We start from the raw sequence: 14,203 nt of genomic DNA, 5'->3' as shown, positions 1-14,203 counted from the left end.
TGTGTGAGCAGACCCCAGACGGGCAAGGTATATTCTCCGGGGACTGAGCTGCTGCCGCCGCTCGGGTGTTTACCCAGAGGGCCCTGCTTTCCTGCCGCTCCACCGCGCCGCAGACCACCTACTATGAGCACTAAAATCAAGTGGCGCAAGCCGAAGAAAATCCGCAGCGACGTCATCGCCACGGCCAAGGCCACGGGCCACACGCTCCAGTTCTGGCACGCCCTGCTGGTGGGCGACGAGCTCACCGTCATCAGCATCACGGATGAGCCGGAGTCCAGCCACCTGGTCAACGCCATCTACGACACCAGCGACATCGAGGAGTGGATGAACTACAGGCTCAACTACAGGAGCTTAAGTATGTCACATGGCAGCAGGCGTGGCTACCGCCGTATCTTAGCACGTTAGCACGTTAGCACGTCTCTACAACAAGGTGGGCCGCTAACAACGGGTCAAGATTAACGGTAGGCAAAAAGGAAAACAAAAGATGTGGCTCAAACATTAAAGCGTTATTAGGGAGGGCGTCCGTCCGTCCCTGGTTTACTGCATTTGTTTATAGTGAAGGGAAAACTGGGACTATTTGTGGAGCGGCATTCGGTTTTGGCACATCAGGCTCATGTTCAGCCCCAGTGTGGCCGGGGTCATCGGTGTCCTGGCAGCGGAGAGCAATTTCTCGAATGTTGCTCAGAAGTTGAAATTGAAATCCTGTTGCCCCGGTGTCAGATTCACGCAACGAATTCTGAACGAGCTGTTTATGATGAATAAATCAAGGCAGTGCTTAAATTAATGAGACGGCTGGTGTGTTTTGTACGGTTATTATTGCTTGCATTACTGTGCCCTTCTGCCCAGTCATTCAGCTGAATATTTTCCCGCACAGCTCAGCTACCATTCTCAAAGGTTCAGCAGCCAGAGCCCTCACCAAGTTTTCACTTGGAACCGTGTTGTGCTGAGTATCTTAATCACAGCGCCACCTGCATGGCAACCTGGGGCGCCACGGTGGCATAGCGAATAGCGTTGCTGTCTCACAGCACCTGGGTGGTGTGAGAGGATGTGGGTTCAATCCCTGCTCAGTCTGTGTGGAGTTTGCATGTTCTCCCTGTGTCTGTGTGGGTTTCCTCCGGGTGCTCTGGTTTCCTCTCACAGTTCAAAGACATACTGTTGAGGTTCCCCCATAGTGTGAGTGACAGAGAGAGAGTGTGTTCCACTGATGTATGGATGAGTGACCCAGTGTAAATAGTGTATCTAGCAGTGTAAGTCACCACGGTGAATAAGGTGTGTGGGCTGATAACACTACATAGAGTTCATTGGAAGTTGCTTTGGAGAAAAGTGTCTGCTAAATAAGTGTAAATGTACCTGTTGGCCTGTAAGAAAAGACACATAAGCAGAGAAGGCTTTGGGATATATGTCTTGGATTTCTAGAAAGCCTTACTCCCAACCATATGTTATTCCTCCAGAAGGTACATTAGGACATTAGGCATCGTAGCGTGTACAGTCTGCGAGATGTCCTTAAAAACATTTGTCCACTAGAGAGGACAAAATTGAATAGCTGCGCTCCTTTGTATGTCCGAGTGTGTTGAACTCGAGCGGGTGCCATCCTGTCCTCCCCTCCCCTCCCCCTTCAGGATTGTGGTCACTCACCTACGAGCAGGAGCTCACCACACCGCTGCACATTGCCGCCGGCCGGGGCTTCGCCGACTGCCTCCGTCACCTCCTGCGGAGGGAGGCCGACGTGACGCTTTCGCCAGGGGGCACCACGGCGCTGCACGAGGCCTGCGAGGGTGGACACGGCGAGTGCGCCAGGCTGCTGCTCTCTTACGGGGCCAACGCCAACGCCGTCAACGAGGACGGTCTCATGCCCCTGCACGTGTGCACCAGCCCCGAGTCCCTCGAGTGAGTGCTGCCCCCTGCTGGAGAGGAGACTGTCGCTCACAGCAAAATCACAGCTATGCTTGCAGGGACAAATATGAGGACGCAGCAGTTACACCTTGAGTTGTGTAAGGTGGTGTGGGATTCCTCTGGAGGACCGGGCTACTTCATTCTCATACTGACCAAAACGACAACGCTGCATCTCTGAAAAAGTGCACAATCGTATCCTACCATTTATGGCACAGTTCGAATCACTTATATCCCAATAATCAAGCTATATTTCATTTCACTTTCATTTTTCCTCAGTTACATGGAATGTGTTATTAAGCTGTGCCCCCCCCCCTCCCCATGCAGGACCAGTGGGTTTGAATAATGATGTCATTAAAATTGAGCAACACAGTCACCGAGCGAAATTAAAATTTTAAACAGTTCACTGTGCCTACCCTTTTCTCTGCTCGAACCCTGAGTCGAAACATAGCCCCACCCCCTACAATCAATGACGTGCACCTGTGTTTCCACGCTGAGCTGAGTGACTCTTCAGCGCCGGGAGTTTGTGTCACTTTATAGAGCGAAAGCCACGCGGCCCCTGTTAGGAATGGCAAAATGCGAGAGACATTAACCATGTTTATCAGTACTTTTCTCACATTTCTCCTTGAGGACCACCTGAAACGAACTGTGTCTTTTCACTTTCCTGCACCGCACCTGTGCGCACAGGTGCGCCAAACACCTGCTGCAGTTCGGGGCCGCGGCCAACGGGCGCAGCCTGGAGGAGGACGACACGCCCCTGCACGTTGCCGCCAGGCACGGCCTGCTGGACCACGTGGACCTGTACCTGCGCTATGGGGCCGAGGTGGAGAAGCAGAACGACGAGGGCCAGACGCCGCTGAATGCCGCGTGCTCTGAGCCGCAGGCCCCCGAGGACCGGGAGCGCTATCTGCGCGTGTGCAGGATGCTGCTGCGAGCCGGTGCCGACGTGCACACGGAGGACCGTGACAACCAGACGCCGCTGCACATGGCCTGCAAGCAGGTGAACCCAGACGTGGTGGAGCTGCTGCTGCGCCGCGGCGCCAGCGTCAACTGCATGTGCTACAGCGGCGACGCGCCCATGCACAACGTGCTCAAAGCCACGGCCTACAAGTCAAGAAACCAGCCGGAGCGCGTCGTCCGCGCCCTGCTCAACCACGGCTCCATCCGCGTCTGGCCCGGGGCCCTGGCCAAGGTAGGAGTGCCGCGGGGCATTGCGGGTCACGGCAGCGCCGGCAGACAGCCAGCGATCCCACACGCGGGAGATGCCGGAGGATTCGGTCATTTAGGTCGTGACCGGCGGAAACAAAAATTAGGACCGCTGTTCGGTGGATCATTTCTACACGAGGATCACGCCACTCAGAAATAGTGTGAAAAAAGACACTTTCCTTAATTTTTTCCACTCCCCCTTGTTTCAGACAAATTGCCTGACTCCTAATTAGGCAGTGTTAATAAGAGATTAATTAGCCCTAATTGCCGATTTTGCTGGGAATCCCTCCGAGGGGGTCCAATCTGCTCGTGTTGCCAAGTGTTCAGCTGCTGCTGACATTCAGAGGAACGCCCCCGAGGAACACCCAATTCCCGTGTCCCAAGCAGGAGAGAACCGCACCACACACACACGACACCTTGTTTACGGGTCGCGCTTCTCTCTCTCTCTGACCTCCTGCTTCGCTCCACTTCGGTCAGAGAGAAACATCTCTGGGGGATACAATGAGTGCAGTTCCCTCCCTGAGCCGAAGAAGTGCGGTGACACTCTTGTTCCGGTGCGACACTCTATGACAGGTGACCTCTTTCGTGTCTTTGTCAGGTGCTCAAGTACTGCTGCACATCGCCCCGCACCATCGAGGTGCTCCTCAACTCATATGACCGCCTCAAGATCACCGACGCGTGGAGTGAGGCCGTGCCCCCCGACGTGTTCCAGGTGAGTCTTTGAATGCCGACACCCTTAAGACGTCCAGAGGCGCGGTCGTCCCGATGTCAACGCTCGCTCCGTTCCTCCCCCCAAGGAGCACCGCCAGTTTTACGAGTCGCTGTTTGCCCTGAAGCAGACGCCGCGCTCCCTTCAGCACCTGGCGCGCTGCAAGCTCAGGCTCCTTCTGGAGGGACGCGTCCACGAGGCGGTGCCCAAACTGGGCCTGCCTACCTTCCTGCAAAACTACCTGCTCCTGGACTTCCGGGACTACGTCCACTGAGGGGGTCCCTGGGGCTGTGCTGCCCACGGCCCGGCCACTCGAGACGCTCCGGACAACAGGAGCCTCCGTGTCCGCTGTTGGACAGGCCTTGATTCCCCTTGGGCTAATATATGTCCCCCGGACACCTCACGGCAGCTCCGACTTTCATACGTCCACGTGGATCCCAAAGATCACCACACTACAACCGAAACCGGAACGTCACACACAGTGTTTCCCAAACCAGCACGTTTCCTCACATTCATCTACCCATCTGTTAAGCAATAGCTACTTTGCCAGTGCAGGGTTACGATGGTCTGGAGCCTGTCCTTGAAATATATGGTGTGAGGCAGCGTACGCTATGGACAGGACACCAGTCTATCACTGGACAATCTCCCACACACACACACACACACACACACACACACACACACACACACACACACACACACACACTACAGGCAGTTTAAAGATGTCACTTCACCTGAAATACATATCTTCAGACTGTGAGAGGAAACCAGAGCAGCTGAACGAAGAATTATGAATTATAATTTAAGTGCACTAAATACCATTCAGATATGGAAAATACTGCCGTTGGCCTGCAGCGAATATGTACTGAGTTCAGATAAACATGTGTGTAAATACATTTTGTTTTATTAGTAGCTTTTTAAAGTAGATGCATGAGTGGAGTTTGCTGAACAATTTGCTGATTAGTCCAAAATCCCTGAGTGAAAAACTTAAAGTGAACCTTTTGCTGTTAATTTGCTGTTATATTCTAATACAGTTCAGTTTATGTTAAACTTTGATAAAGGCTGATTTGTACAATAAATGTTCATCTTTATTTCCCATAATGACCACTGTGGTCCACAGGAGGGCGCTATAGCCTTTAAATTGCTTACATACAGTCAGCGTTTCAAAGGACTGTTTGCACGATTTCCAGAAGAATTTCATGACATTTACTTTAAATTGAACGCACAAAGTACTTTTCTGTGACAGACACTTTCACAGAAATCCCAGCTATCTTTGGAGAAAAACTGCCATAAAACAGGAAATCTTCTCTAGAGTAATAAATAATATGAATAATCGTAGCAATAACAAATATTAAGTTTAAACAATCTGTGGAAATACATACCTACTGATCGATATGTCACCGTCTAAACTAATAATTACTAATAAACACAAATAAACACTAATAACTACTAATAATTTTATTGAAACCAATTGAACGCCTATCTTAGATACTTTGCAAAAACGTGCATGTGTTTTATATGCCCGTATAATAAACACAATGTACGTACAGTATATTACAATATCTAATGTGTATATTACATATGTACATATTACAATAAATATATAAACATGCTCAGTTTTGTAACTAATTTCGTGAACTAGTTTAATGAGGAGTTTAATGTACACTTAAATATATGTGGAGTACAAACTCTTGATTATGTGGGCTGCAAAAAACAGAATAAGCGAAGTTTATTGTAATTATAATTATATTCCATCTCGGACAAATTAATAGGATGGTTTAATAACTTCCCTGAACATTTAAAGGGTCTAGTTTGTTTCATTGGTTATATATGTGAATTTTATTACCTTTAAAAATAAAAGAATACTCTTAATGTAAAAATATTAAATCGCATATAATTCATCCATCTGGAATTATTGATTGTAAAATTATTATACCAAGTACAAAATTTTACTAACAGTGCGGGGTACAACACACTGACTTGCTATAATGCGTCTAATAACAAGTAAATCGAGCAGCAATAATAATTACATACGTGACAATAGAATAAATACAAGAATGGATTATGTATTTAGTAAATTAATCCTGTGCGAGTGTAAAATAACGTGGGCTATTTTCTTAACTTCAGCAGCTTGTTTTTCAAATATTTATCTGAAAATTAGAAAGAAGTTTAATTTCAACCTGTTACGGCACGTGCGAAAAATGAGTCAAACCCGCCAACAAAGATTTAAGTAATTGTGCATCAATTAAAAAAAAAAAAAGTCAATCAATGAAGTCACTGGTTACATCATGTTTTCACACACTGTGCACGAGCGCTACGTAAGAAATAAATTATACCCCTTATTAACTGTAACAGAGAATTGTTACATATATGCAACTATTTTATATATACATAAAATTCTGTATTCTATTTGTGACCGACTAAACAAATTATTTTGACTTTAGTAAGTAAATCGTATAATAATTGTCCCAGTCCATTAAAATTAAGTTACAATTAGTTTTTTTTTATTATTATTATTCTACACGGAACGTGACGAGAACGTCCAGACAACCCCGGGGCCGTTATAATAGTGAGAAAAGACAATTTGTAAAAAAAAAAAAAAAAAAACCAAAAAAAAAACAAAAAGATCAATAAATGTCCGGGCGACTTGCGGGCGATCGGCTGGGTGTCCCGTTGTCCTCCGTGAAGAAACCAAGAAAGCACGCGTAGGGGGGGGGGATGCGTGACTGCCACGCGCCGTGTCCCGGCTTCGGCAGCGCTGCCCCCCGATGCCCTCGCGGTGCGGAGAAGTGCGGCGGGAGGCCCCCGCCGACCCGGCCGGGACACGCGGCTCTGCGAGAAGCACCTGCCCGGGCGGGATCCCCGCATCCCCGTATCCCCGCATCCCCTCCCACCGCGCCGAGCCGAGCCGAGGCCGAGCCGAGGCCGAGGAGGGAGCGCGCGCACAGGCACAGGTGAGCAGCGAGCCGAGCCTCGAGTCGGCGGAGAGAGAGGAGGAAGCCCTGCGGACGCTCGGCGATGGGGAATCACGGAATGATGATGATGATGAGAGCTGTGGTGTGGAGACACACGAGACGCACCGTCCGACGGACGCAAGACAAGGCAACATGTGAGCGCTGACACACACGCAGGTAACATGATGGCTCACGTGCCTTTCCAAGAACGAAAAGGAAGCACAAATCAGTAAAAACGGTACGCACGATAGCTGCTTAAAGCACTTAAAAATCTAAGAAGTGATTTGTGATCCGACGGTGGTACGTGTATATATGAATGACTCGAAAACAAAGACGGAACAACAATGATGAATGGAATACAAGTGCAACTGTATTTCAGTCAAAACCGTAAATCCTTTTGTGTCCTTGGCCGCCCGAACGGTGTCACGGTGACCAGGGCGCCACGTGTCAGGTGAAGCGACTAAATGACGCGGGTTATTTGGCAGGACATCGTACAGCTAACCTTGTTTTCAATAATACTACTGTTGTGTTGCTTTAAAACCTCTTATTAATGAAAAGGTTTTGTGTTAACGACTTCTTATTACATTGTTGTTTATACTACTCGGTATTCGTTTGCCTGATTATTTCATTTTATAGCCCACAATAATATTGCAGCGACATTATATGGCGACAAATATTTTCTTTTATTTTTCTCCTACCCCAATTTCTCAATTCAGTCGTCTAATTATTCCTGTCCATCAGCTGATGTGGGCCACACTAAGGCCATTGTAGGACCTGAGGAAAATAGTGAACGAACAAGGGAACTTGTCACCTCGCAATAAAAGTTTGATAGTAAAAGTTTTAATCCTTACATTTTTTTAACGGAGAGATGATGTTGTTGGCCTGGGGGGGGGGTGACTATAGTAACTCTCAGAGTGTCAGTGTCACAGTGTCAGCGTCCGAGTCCACTCCCGGAGAGCTGTCTGCTCCCCGCGCATCAAACATCAAAGGGAGCTGATGCTCAATGGACTCATTTGCAATTATAAGAATAATTAGCATGCGCGGCCCTCCACTGCTAATCAGAGTCGGAGGTGATATGTTTATGTCTTCATGCAATCAGAGGGCCAGTTGGAGAGCTGCAGCCCCCCGGGACTCAATGGGGGCTAATCACCATCAGCAAGAAATGGTGTTCGAACCGTAAAATGGTTTCAAGTGAAATTAACACCCAGAGAAAAAACTGTAAAAAAGGTCCCTGTTATTAATTAATAAAAGAATGTTTTCTTAAAAAAAAAAAAAAGAAAGAAAACACCGATAGAAAAAAAAATGAATGCCGCATTAATGGCTTTGCATTCGTATATGTTTTTATAAGTTACATAAATGAAGCTGAAACGTTATGACTTTAATCCATGCATACATGTTGTTTCGGTTAACGTTGATTGATCTTAAAACGAGTTTAAATTTGGGAAATTCCAGGATTTCGCATAATTTCAAGCAGGGAACAGTCGCACGAGTTCCTACCGCAGTGCGGTTCGTACTAATGTCCATGGTGCTGTTGACCGCAGTGAGCGGCCGGGCGCTGTGACGTGTGCGGCTCTTCCCCCCCCCCCAGCCCACCCCCCGCGCGCCCTGTTTCTCACTTTTCCCCCGCACATGTGGACGTGAAGCTCCGTTCCAGTCCTGTTGACCCCCCTCATTCAAGTCCTTCATTCTCATCCGTTGTGCGCACAATATTCCTCTCCGGGGGATAATTATCTTTGCACTTCTGCGAGGCCAAATACATTGTGTTGGTTGGGAAGAAAAGGTTTTCTTTTCACACAAGTGGGGGAGAAACATCTGCCTGCGCTGCTCTTCTCCTCCGGCCCCCACAAAGGGCCCCTTGTTTTATGTCGCTTCCCTGAATGCAAAGTAATTACTAATCATCAATCAAAATTAATAATAGTTGATTTGGCTGGTGTGGCCACCGATTAGGGAAGGGAGAGGGTGTAGACCGTCTCCGTGCGGCAGTCGGTGTGGGGCGAGCCGGGGGCCCGGTGGGGTCTGTCTATTGGTGCCCAGTGGGACCCGCCGCCTCTCATGGTCGCCAAAGAGTCAGGAGCTGAAGAAGGAAATGAAGCGTAATTTGAGGAAGATGGATGAGTCCGGAGGGCAACGCCCCCCTGCAGCCCCCAGCGCTCTTCCACCGCCAGTGATGAGCTTAAGGAGTGTGTGTGCGTGCGTGCGTGCGTGTGTGTGTGTGTGTGGGGCACGGAGCATGGAGCATCCGTGCGCGTGAGAGAGGGACTGAATGTGTGCCAGACACTGAACGTACAAGAGAAAGTCGTGCCAATAAAATGCACTACACCTAGAGAGTGTGTGTGCGAGAATCAACGACGCTGAGTATCTGTGTGTGTGTGTGTGAGGCACAGAGAAAGTGTCCGACAGAAAGGGTCCGGAGGGAGGTTAAGAAAAGTACAGGATGCACGTGTGAGTCAGAGCGTATGAGAGAATGTGAGTGTGAGAAGGAAAGAAAGTGCCAGAGTTGATGTGTTTGTGAGAGAAGGGGAGAGAGTGTGTGTTACTGAGTGTGTGTGTCAGAGAGAGAGAATGTGTGTGATTGTTTGTGTGTGAGAGAGAGAGGGAGGGAGAGAGTGAGTGTGTGTGTGTGTGCGCGCGCGTGGGGGGGGGAGGGTGTGAGGTACGGGGGGGGGCGGTGTGGGAGAGACAAACGACAAACAGAAGGAGACGCCAGTGAGAGAGGAGGGAGTCCGGCTCCGGCTCTCAGTCTGTGAATGTTCTCCACCGAGGAGCGGACCTGAGTGGAGCCCCTCCATGTCATTTTAATATTCACATCATCTGCAGCGGTCCACGGGACGCGGCGCGGCGGCGCGCGGAGCGGCACACGGCTGTTCCCCACCTCGAACCCAGGACCAGCCACGTGCGGAGCCTGAAGGACCGCCCTCCCCAGAGATGCAGAGACCGAGCGGCCAGGGCACAGCCTTCTCCATCGACTCGCTGATCGGGAGCCCGCAGCCGCGCCCGGGCCACCTCCTCTACACGGGCTACCCCATGTTCATGCCGTACCGGCCGCTCGTGATCCCGCAGGCGCTGTCGCACGCGCCGCTGCAGTCGGGCATCCCTCCGCTGGCGCCGCTCGCCTCCTTCGCCGGGCGCCTCACCAACACGTTCTGCGCCAGCCTGGGCCAGGGGATGCCCTCCATGGTGGCGCTCACCACCACGCTGCCCAGCTTCTCGGAGCCTCCCGACACGTTCTACCCGCCGCAGGAGATGCCGGGCCCGCGGCTGAGCGCCGATCCGGGGGCCAGGAGGCAGGAGAGCCCGCAGTCCGAGGAGCTGCTGGCGCGGGACAAGGGCTCCGAGCTGCTCAACTTCTCGGAAAGTTTCCAGAGCATCGCAGGTGAGAGGCGCCGCGTCACGTACGGTACGGCTCGCTGTCAGCGCCGCGGCACGTGCTGCCGCTCGTCGCGCGCTCCAAGCGCGGCGCCGTCCCACCGCCCGGTTCATTGACGTTTCGTCCGAATGCCCGCTTTTCGGCAGTTGTGCGTTAAAGCCTGCCGTCTGTTCGCGATCTTCAGCTGTGGAAGAGCGAAGAGTAAGGAAATTATATGGTAAATACTGTTATGTGACCGTAGCATGATGATGATGATTCTTTTTCGTTTGTTTCCGGCGTTTTCAAAATACCGATACATTGATTTACTACACATTAGAATGTGGGCCCGAATATGGAACATACGAATACAAAAGCATAATATACGTCGTTACATGTGCAGGTATTTTGAACGAGTAGCTAACTGCCATGAAATGCTACTAAAGTGATTAATAATGCAGACATCGGTGCAGGACTTTCTTACACACAAACAGACAGTAAACGAACAAGTTGCAGGAGGTTGATTGGATTGTTGAATTTTTGCTGATTGGGAACTGATGATAAACATGTTCATAAAAAAAAAACTCTTTTCGTTTATTTTTCTTTTTTTTTCCGGAAAACGATACGTGCAATTTTTCATTAAGAAAAAAGAACGTGACGTTGACCGAAAGAAAAACAGGACGGGACTAAAACACGGTTGTACAGACAAGTGTTATTAAATACCGGTAATTATCATCAATTGTTTCTAATGTGATTTTACACGCGCGTCGGCAAAGTTACTTGGCTTGGGCACTGTTTGAAAAGGCAGATCCAGAAGAGAGCGGGGTGCACTTTGTTTGTCCTTTCTCGCTATTTTACTCACTGCGCCGCTTTTAACGGCGGGACACGTTTAATAACAAATTAAATAAATTTAATTAATTAGTAAAAATAAATAAATAAATAAAGGGGAAAAAGACAAAAAGTCAGAAAAAGCGCTTCAACTTCTGAATAAGTTTTATGCGAGGTTTCATATGTGTAAGGGACAGTTTGAAAATGTTAACGCTTCGTAAGAAATAACGGGTTTATTATTTTTATGCTGTGTTCAGCTGAACATGTTCACTTACGTCACACGGGCTTGTGTAGCAGAGCGACTGTGTATATAGAATAAAATGCGTGCGTGCGCGTGTGTGCGCGCGTGTGTGTGGCGCGCTTCAGTTCCTCACGTTCCCCCCACCCCCCTCTCCTGCCTCCCCAGGAGAAACGAAGCTGTACAGCTCGGACGACGAGAAGCTGGACCTCAAGTCGGCCGAGACCCCCTGCAGCGACCGCGAGGAGGACAGCTCCGGGGACAGCGAGAACGAGAGCTTCTCGGACGGCAACACGTGCGGCTCGCTGTCCCAGAAGAGCAAGCTGAAGGGCGGCTCTCAGGAGCCCCTGGCCCCGGGCGCCTCGGCCGGGAAGAGCCGGCGGCGGCGCACCGCGTTCACGAGCGAGCAGCTGCTGGAGCTGGAGAAGGAGTTCCACTGCAAGAAGTACCTGTCGCTCACGGAGCGCTCGCAGATCGCGCACGCGCTCAAGCTGAGCGAGGTGCAGGTGAAGATCTGGTTCCAGAACCGCAGGGCCAAGTGGAAGCGCATCAAGGCGGGCAACGTGAACAACAGGTCCGGGGAGCCCGTGCGGAACCCCAAGATCGTGGTGCCCATCCCCGTGCACGTGAACCGGTTCGCCGTCCGGAGTCAGCATCAGCAGATAGAGCAGGGCAGCAGGCCGTGAACGGGCGGCCCTCAACTACCGCACAGCCAGGGTGGTGAGCATCAGCAGACTGAGCAAAAAAAGGCCGCGGACGATGTGCGCGATGGTGGCCGTGAACTATCTGCGAGATGGTCAGCATCCAAAGACTGATGGAAGTGGCAGGTGGCGGCCATGACCCGTCTTGGGGAGGGTGAGCATCAACAGATTGAACAAGGCTCCGAACTGTCTACAGGTGTCCACTTTTGCCCCGCCGCCAGCGAAGATGCCCCCAGCGGAGTGTGTGTTACCTACAGCATGATGCAGAGCGCAGGAATTCCGACATCGGCGCTTGCGAGGTTGGTTTTTTTTTTTTTTTTTTTTTTGTAATTAAAAAAAAAAAAAAACAAAAACAAAGCGACATTGTTCTTCTACTGCATCGTGTGTCTTGCCTCGTTTAACATGAAGCTTCACTGCCAAGGTGCTAATTACAAGGACATGTCGCAATTCCGAAAGACTCACCTAAAATTCAACAGTGATGGACGGAAATACTTTGGATCCCAGTTCACCATGAACCAGTTCTGGAGTATGTACACGCCTCCTTATTATTTATTATACTGTACATTTGTAAATACTGAGTGTGTCAAGACGACACAGAGTGCACTATTAAATGAGATTGAATACAATTCTTTTTTAAAAAAAAAAAAATATTTATATGTTATGGTGTGGTCTGCATGTTACAGGCTCACTTGTGTGCGCCTGCCGACCCCCCCCCCCCCCCCCTTTTTTTTTTTCTTTTTTTTTGTTGTAAAAAAAAAAAAAAAAACCCTCATAATTTGCCTGGCGCGTCCCAGCAGTTTGCATGTTCCTGACAGTGTTCTCCTTTAGGTGCAGTAGAAACTGTGTTGGACAGTTAAGTTGTTTGTGCAAAATAAATTGTGAAGGAAATAAATCATCTAAGTGAGACATATCACTGTCACGTATCATGATTAAATTATATATTCCTCGGAACCACTCAAAAACGCCGAACACATCTGTAAATATTTTAGCTCAGTATAATAATTCATAGAAAATTAATATCAAATTAGTGACTGATAGGGTGAGAGAATGAGTGTGACGCTTGAAATATTGTTCGGGCTCTTTATATTCCTGTGTAGATTTTGTTTTTGAAGGGTTTTTCGCGCACGTGAACAGAAAAATAACGAAGCCCGATACCCGCAAGAATTAGAAGTAGCTTATTATAAATAATATGTATTTACCTACATTTGGAAAAGAACTAACTGTCTGGAGAAACTAACCAAATATTCTACTTTTTTTTTTTTTTTACTAATTTCTATGTGAAACCATTACTGGAAATATTTTTACGTTACAATTTTTAAGATTGAAAATGTTATATAAATACGCCTCTGACTATAAGTTAATTTATTAAACAACCATTTCATACTTATGCCCAAAGTATGGAATGCATCAAGCGTTAAAATAAAAAAAAATGTAAATGAATAAGCTATAATGCAATGAAATGTTAAGACATATTTCCCACGAGAATTGACCAACAGAATCAGCTGCTTTGTGTTTTTTCCGAAAGTACGAATTTAATTTTTAACTGGCAAACTGTGTCGTTACTGCCTTCTATATATTTTATCTTTGAAATTACACAAGTTGTCGGACAAGGCATATCCATTTTCCTTTAGATCAAAATTATTTTTTTACCCAAAATGTAATTGTGTTTATTAGTTCTAAAGGAAACCATTACATTTTTATTTGGAAACGTGAAGTTAAGAATAAATTACTGCTTTGAGGTTAATTAAGACATTAACAGTTAAACACGTGAAATATTTCACAGAATCAACCAAAAAAAAGAGATTTTAAAAACTTTCTCAAAATGACCCCTGAAATGCCAAGACAAGAAGTCAGAGGGGAAATACATCTCATATTATTATTATTACTATTGTTGTTGGTGGTGGTGGTGTTATTGGTGTTGTCATTATCGTTATCTTGTCCAATTCAGTTTCTATGTTAGAAAGTCACAGATTTACCCCTTATCCAGCAGGGTAATTGTTAATATATCAGTTCAGAGTAAGTATTCTGATAAAGGGCACTACAGCAGGAGGTGGGATTCAAACCGAGAACCCTTTGGCAACAGCCCTAACCACAACGCCACCTGCTGCATGTGAATGTATTTTGTTTATCGGGGAAATAAATGTGTGTTGTGTCTGTTTTTACGCTTTATTTCTGTAAAAAAAAAAAGGAACAGGTCACCCGAGTTTACAGTCTTACCTACAAGTTGTGAAACTCTGGAAGCCCCTTAATTTGTTAATTGGTTCATGGGTTATTGGGTTTTATCACATGGTTCAGTAATCCAGAAAAAAGAGTGGTTTGTCTTATTAGATGGTT

The 14,203-nt window shown here is 47.9% G+C and overlaps 2 protein-coding genes and 1 long non-coding RNA gene across 4 annotated transcripts in view; 2 read left to right on the top strand and 1 right to left on the bottom strand.

Moving 5' to 3' along the window:
- Window positions 1-1,703, bottom strand: part of LOC114910981 (uncharacterized) — a 32,921-nt gene extending 31,218 nt beyond the window's left edge. Inside the window, exon 1 of the long non-coding RNA XR_003797832.1 lies at window positions 1,636-1,703. This is a non-coding gene — a long non-coding RNA (uncharacterized LOC114910981). The remainder of the gene's footprint in view (window positions 1-1,635) is intronic.
- On the top strand, window positions 29-4,478 carry asb10 (ankyrin repeat and SOCS box containing 10). The gene is made up of 5 exons (XM_029253790.1): window positions 29-355; window positions 1,620-1,887; window positions 2,578-3,082; window positions 3,695-3,808; window positions 3,894-4,478. The coding sequence occupies exons 1-5, from the start codon at window positions 124-126 to the stop codon at window positions 4,077-4,079; spliced, it is 1,305 nt and encodes a 434-aa protein (XP_029109623.1). The 5' UTR covers window positions 29-123; the 3' UTR covers window positions 4,080-4,478.
- Window positions 4,479-9,472: 4,994 nt separating this feature from the next.
- gbx1 (gastrulation brain homeobox 1) lies at window positions 9,473-12,107 on the top strand. 2 transcript variants are annotated; one of them, XM_029253792.1, is made up of 2 exons: window positions 9,473-10,096; window positions 11,304-12,107. In XM_029253792.1, the coding sequence occupies exons 1-2, from the start codon at window positions 9,685-9,687 to the stop codon at window positions 11,852-11,854; spliced, it is 963 nt and encodes a 320-aa protein (XP_029109625.1). In that variant the 5' UTR covers window positions 9,473-9,684; the 3' UTR covers window positions 11,855-12,107. The 2 variants fall into 2 exon arrangements, with proteins under 2 accessions (XP_029109625.1, XP_029109624.1); XM_029253791.1 differs by having other exon boundaries at window positions 9,473-10,132; window positions 11,337-12,107.
- The last annotated feature ends 2,096 nt before the right edge of the window (window positions 12,108-14,203 follow it).

The sequence above is a fragment of the Scleropages formosus genome, chromosome 7, assembly GCF_900964775.1.
Source record: "Scleropages formosus chromosome 7, fSclFor1.1, whole genome shotgun sequence".
NCBI lineage: Eukaryota > Metazoa > Chordata > Actinopteri > Osteoglossiformes > Osteoglossidae > Scleropages > Scleropages formosus.
This window is presented reverse-complemented; position numbering and strand designations above follow the sequence as displayed.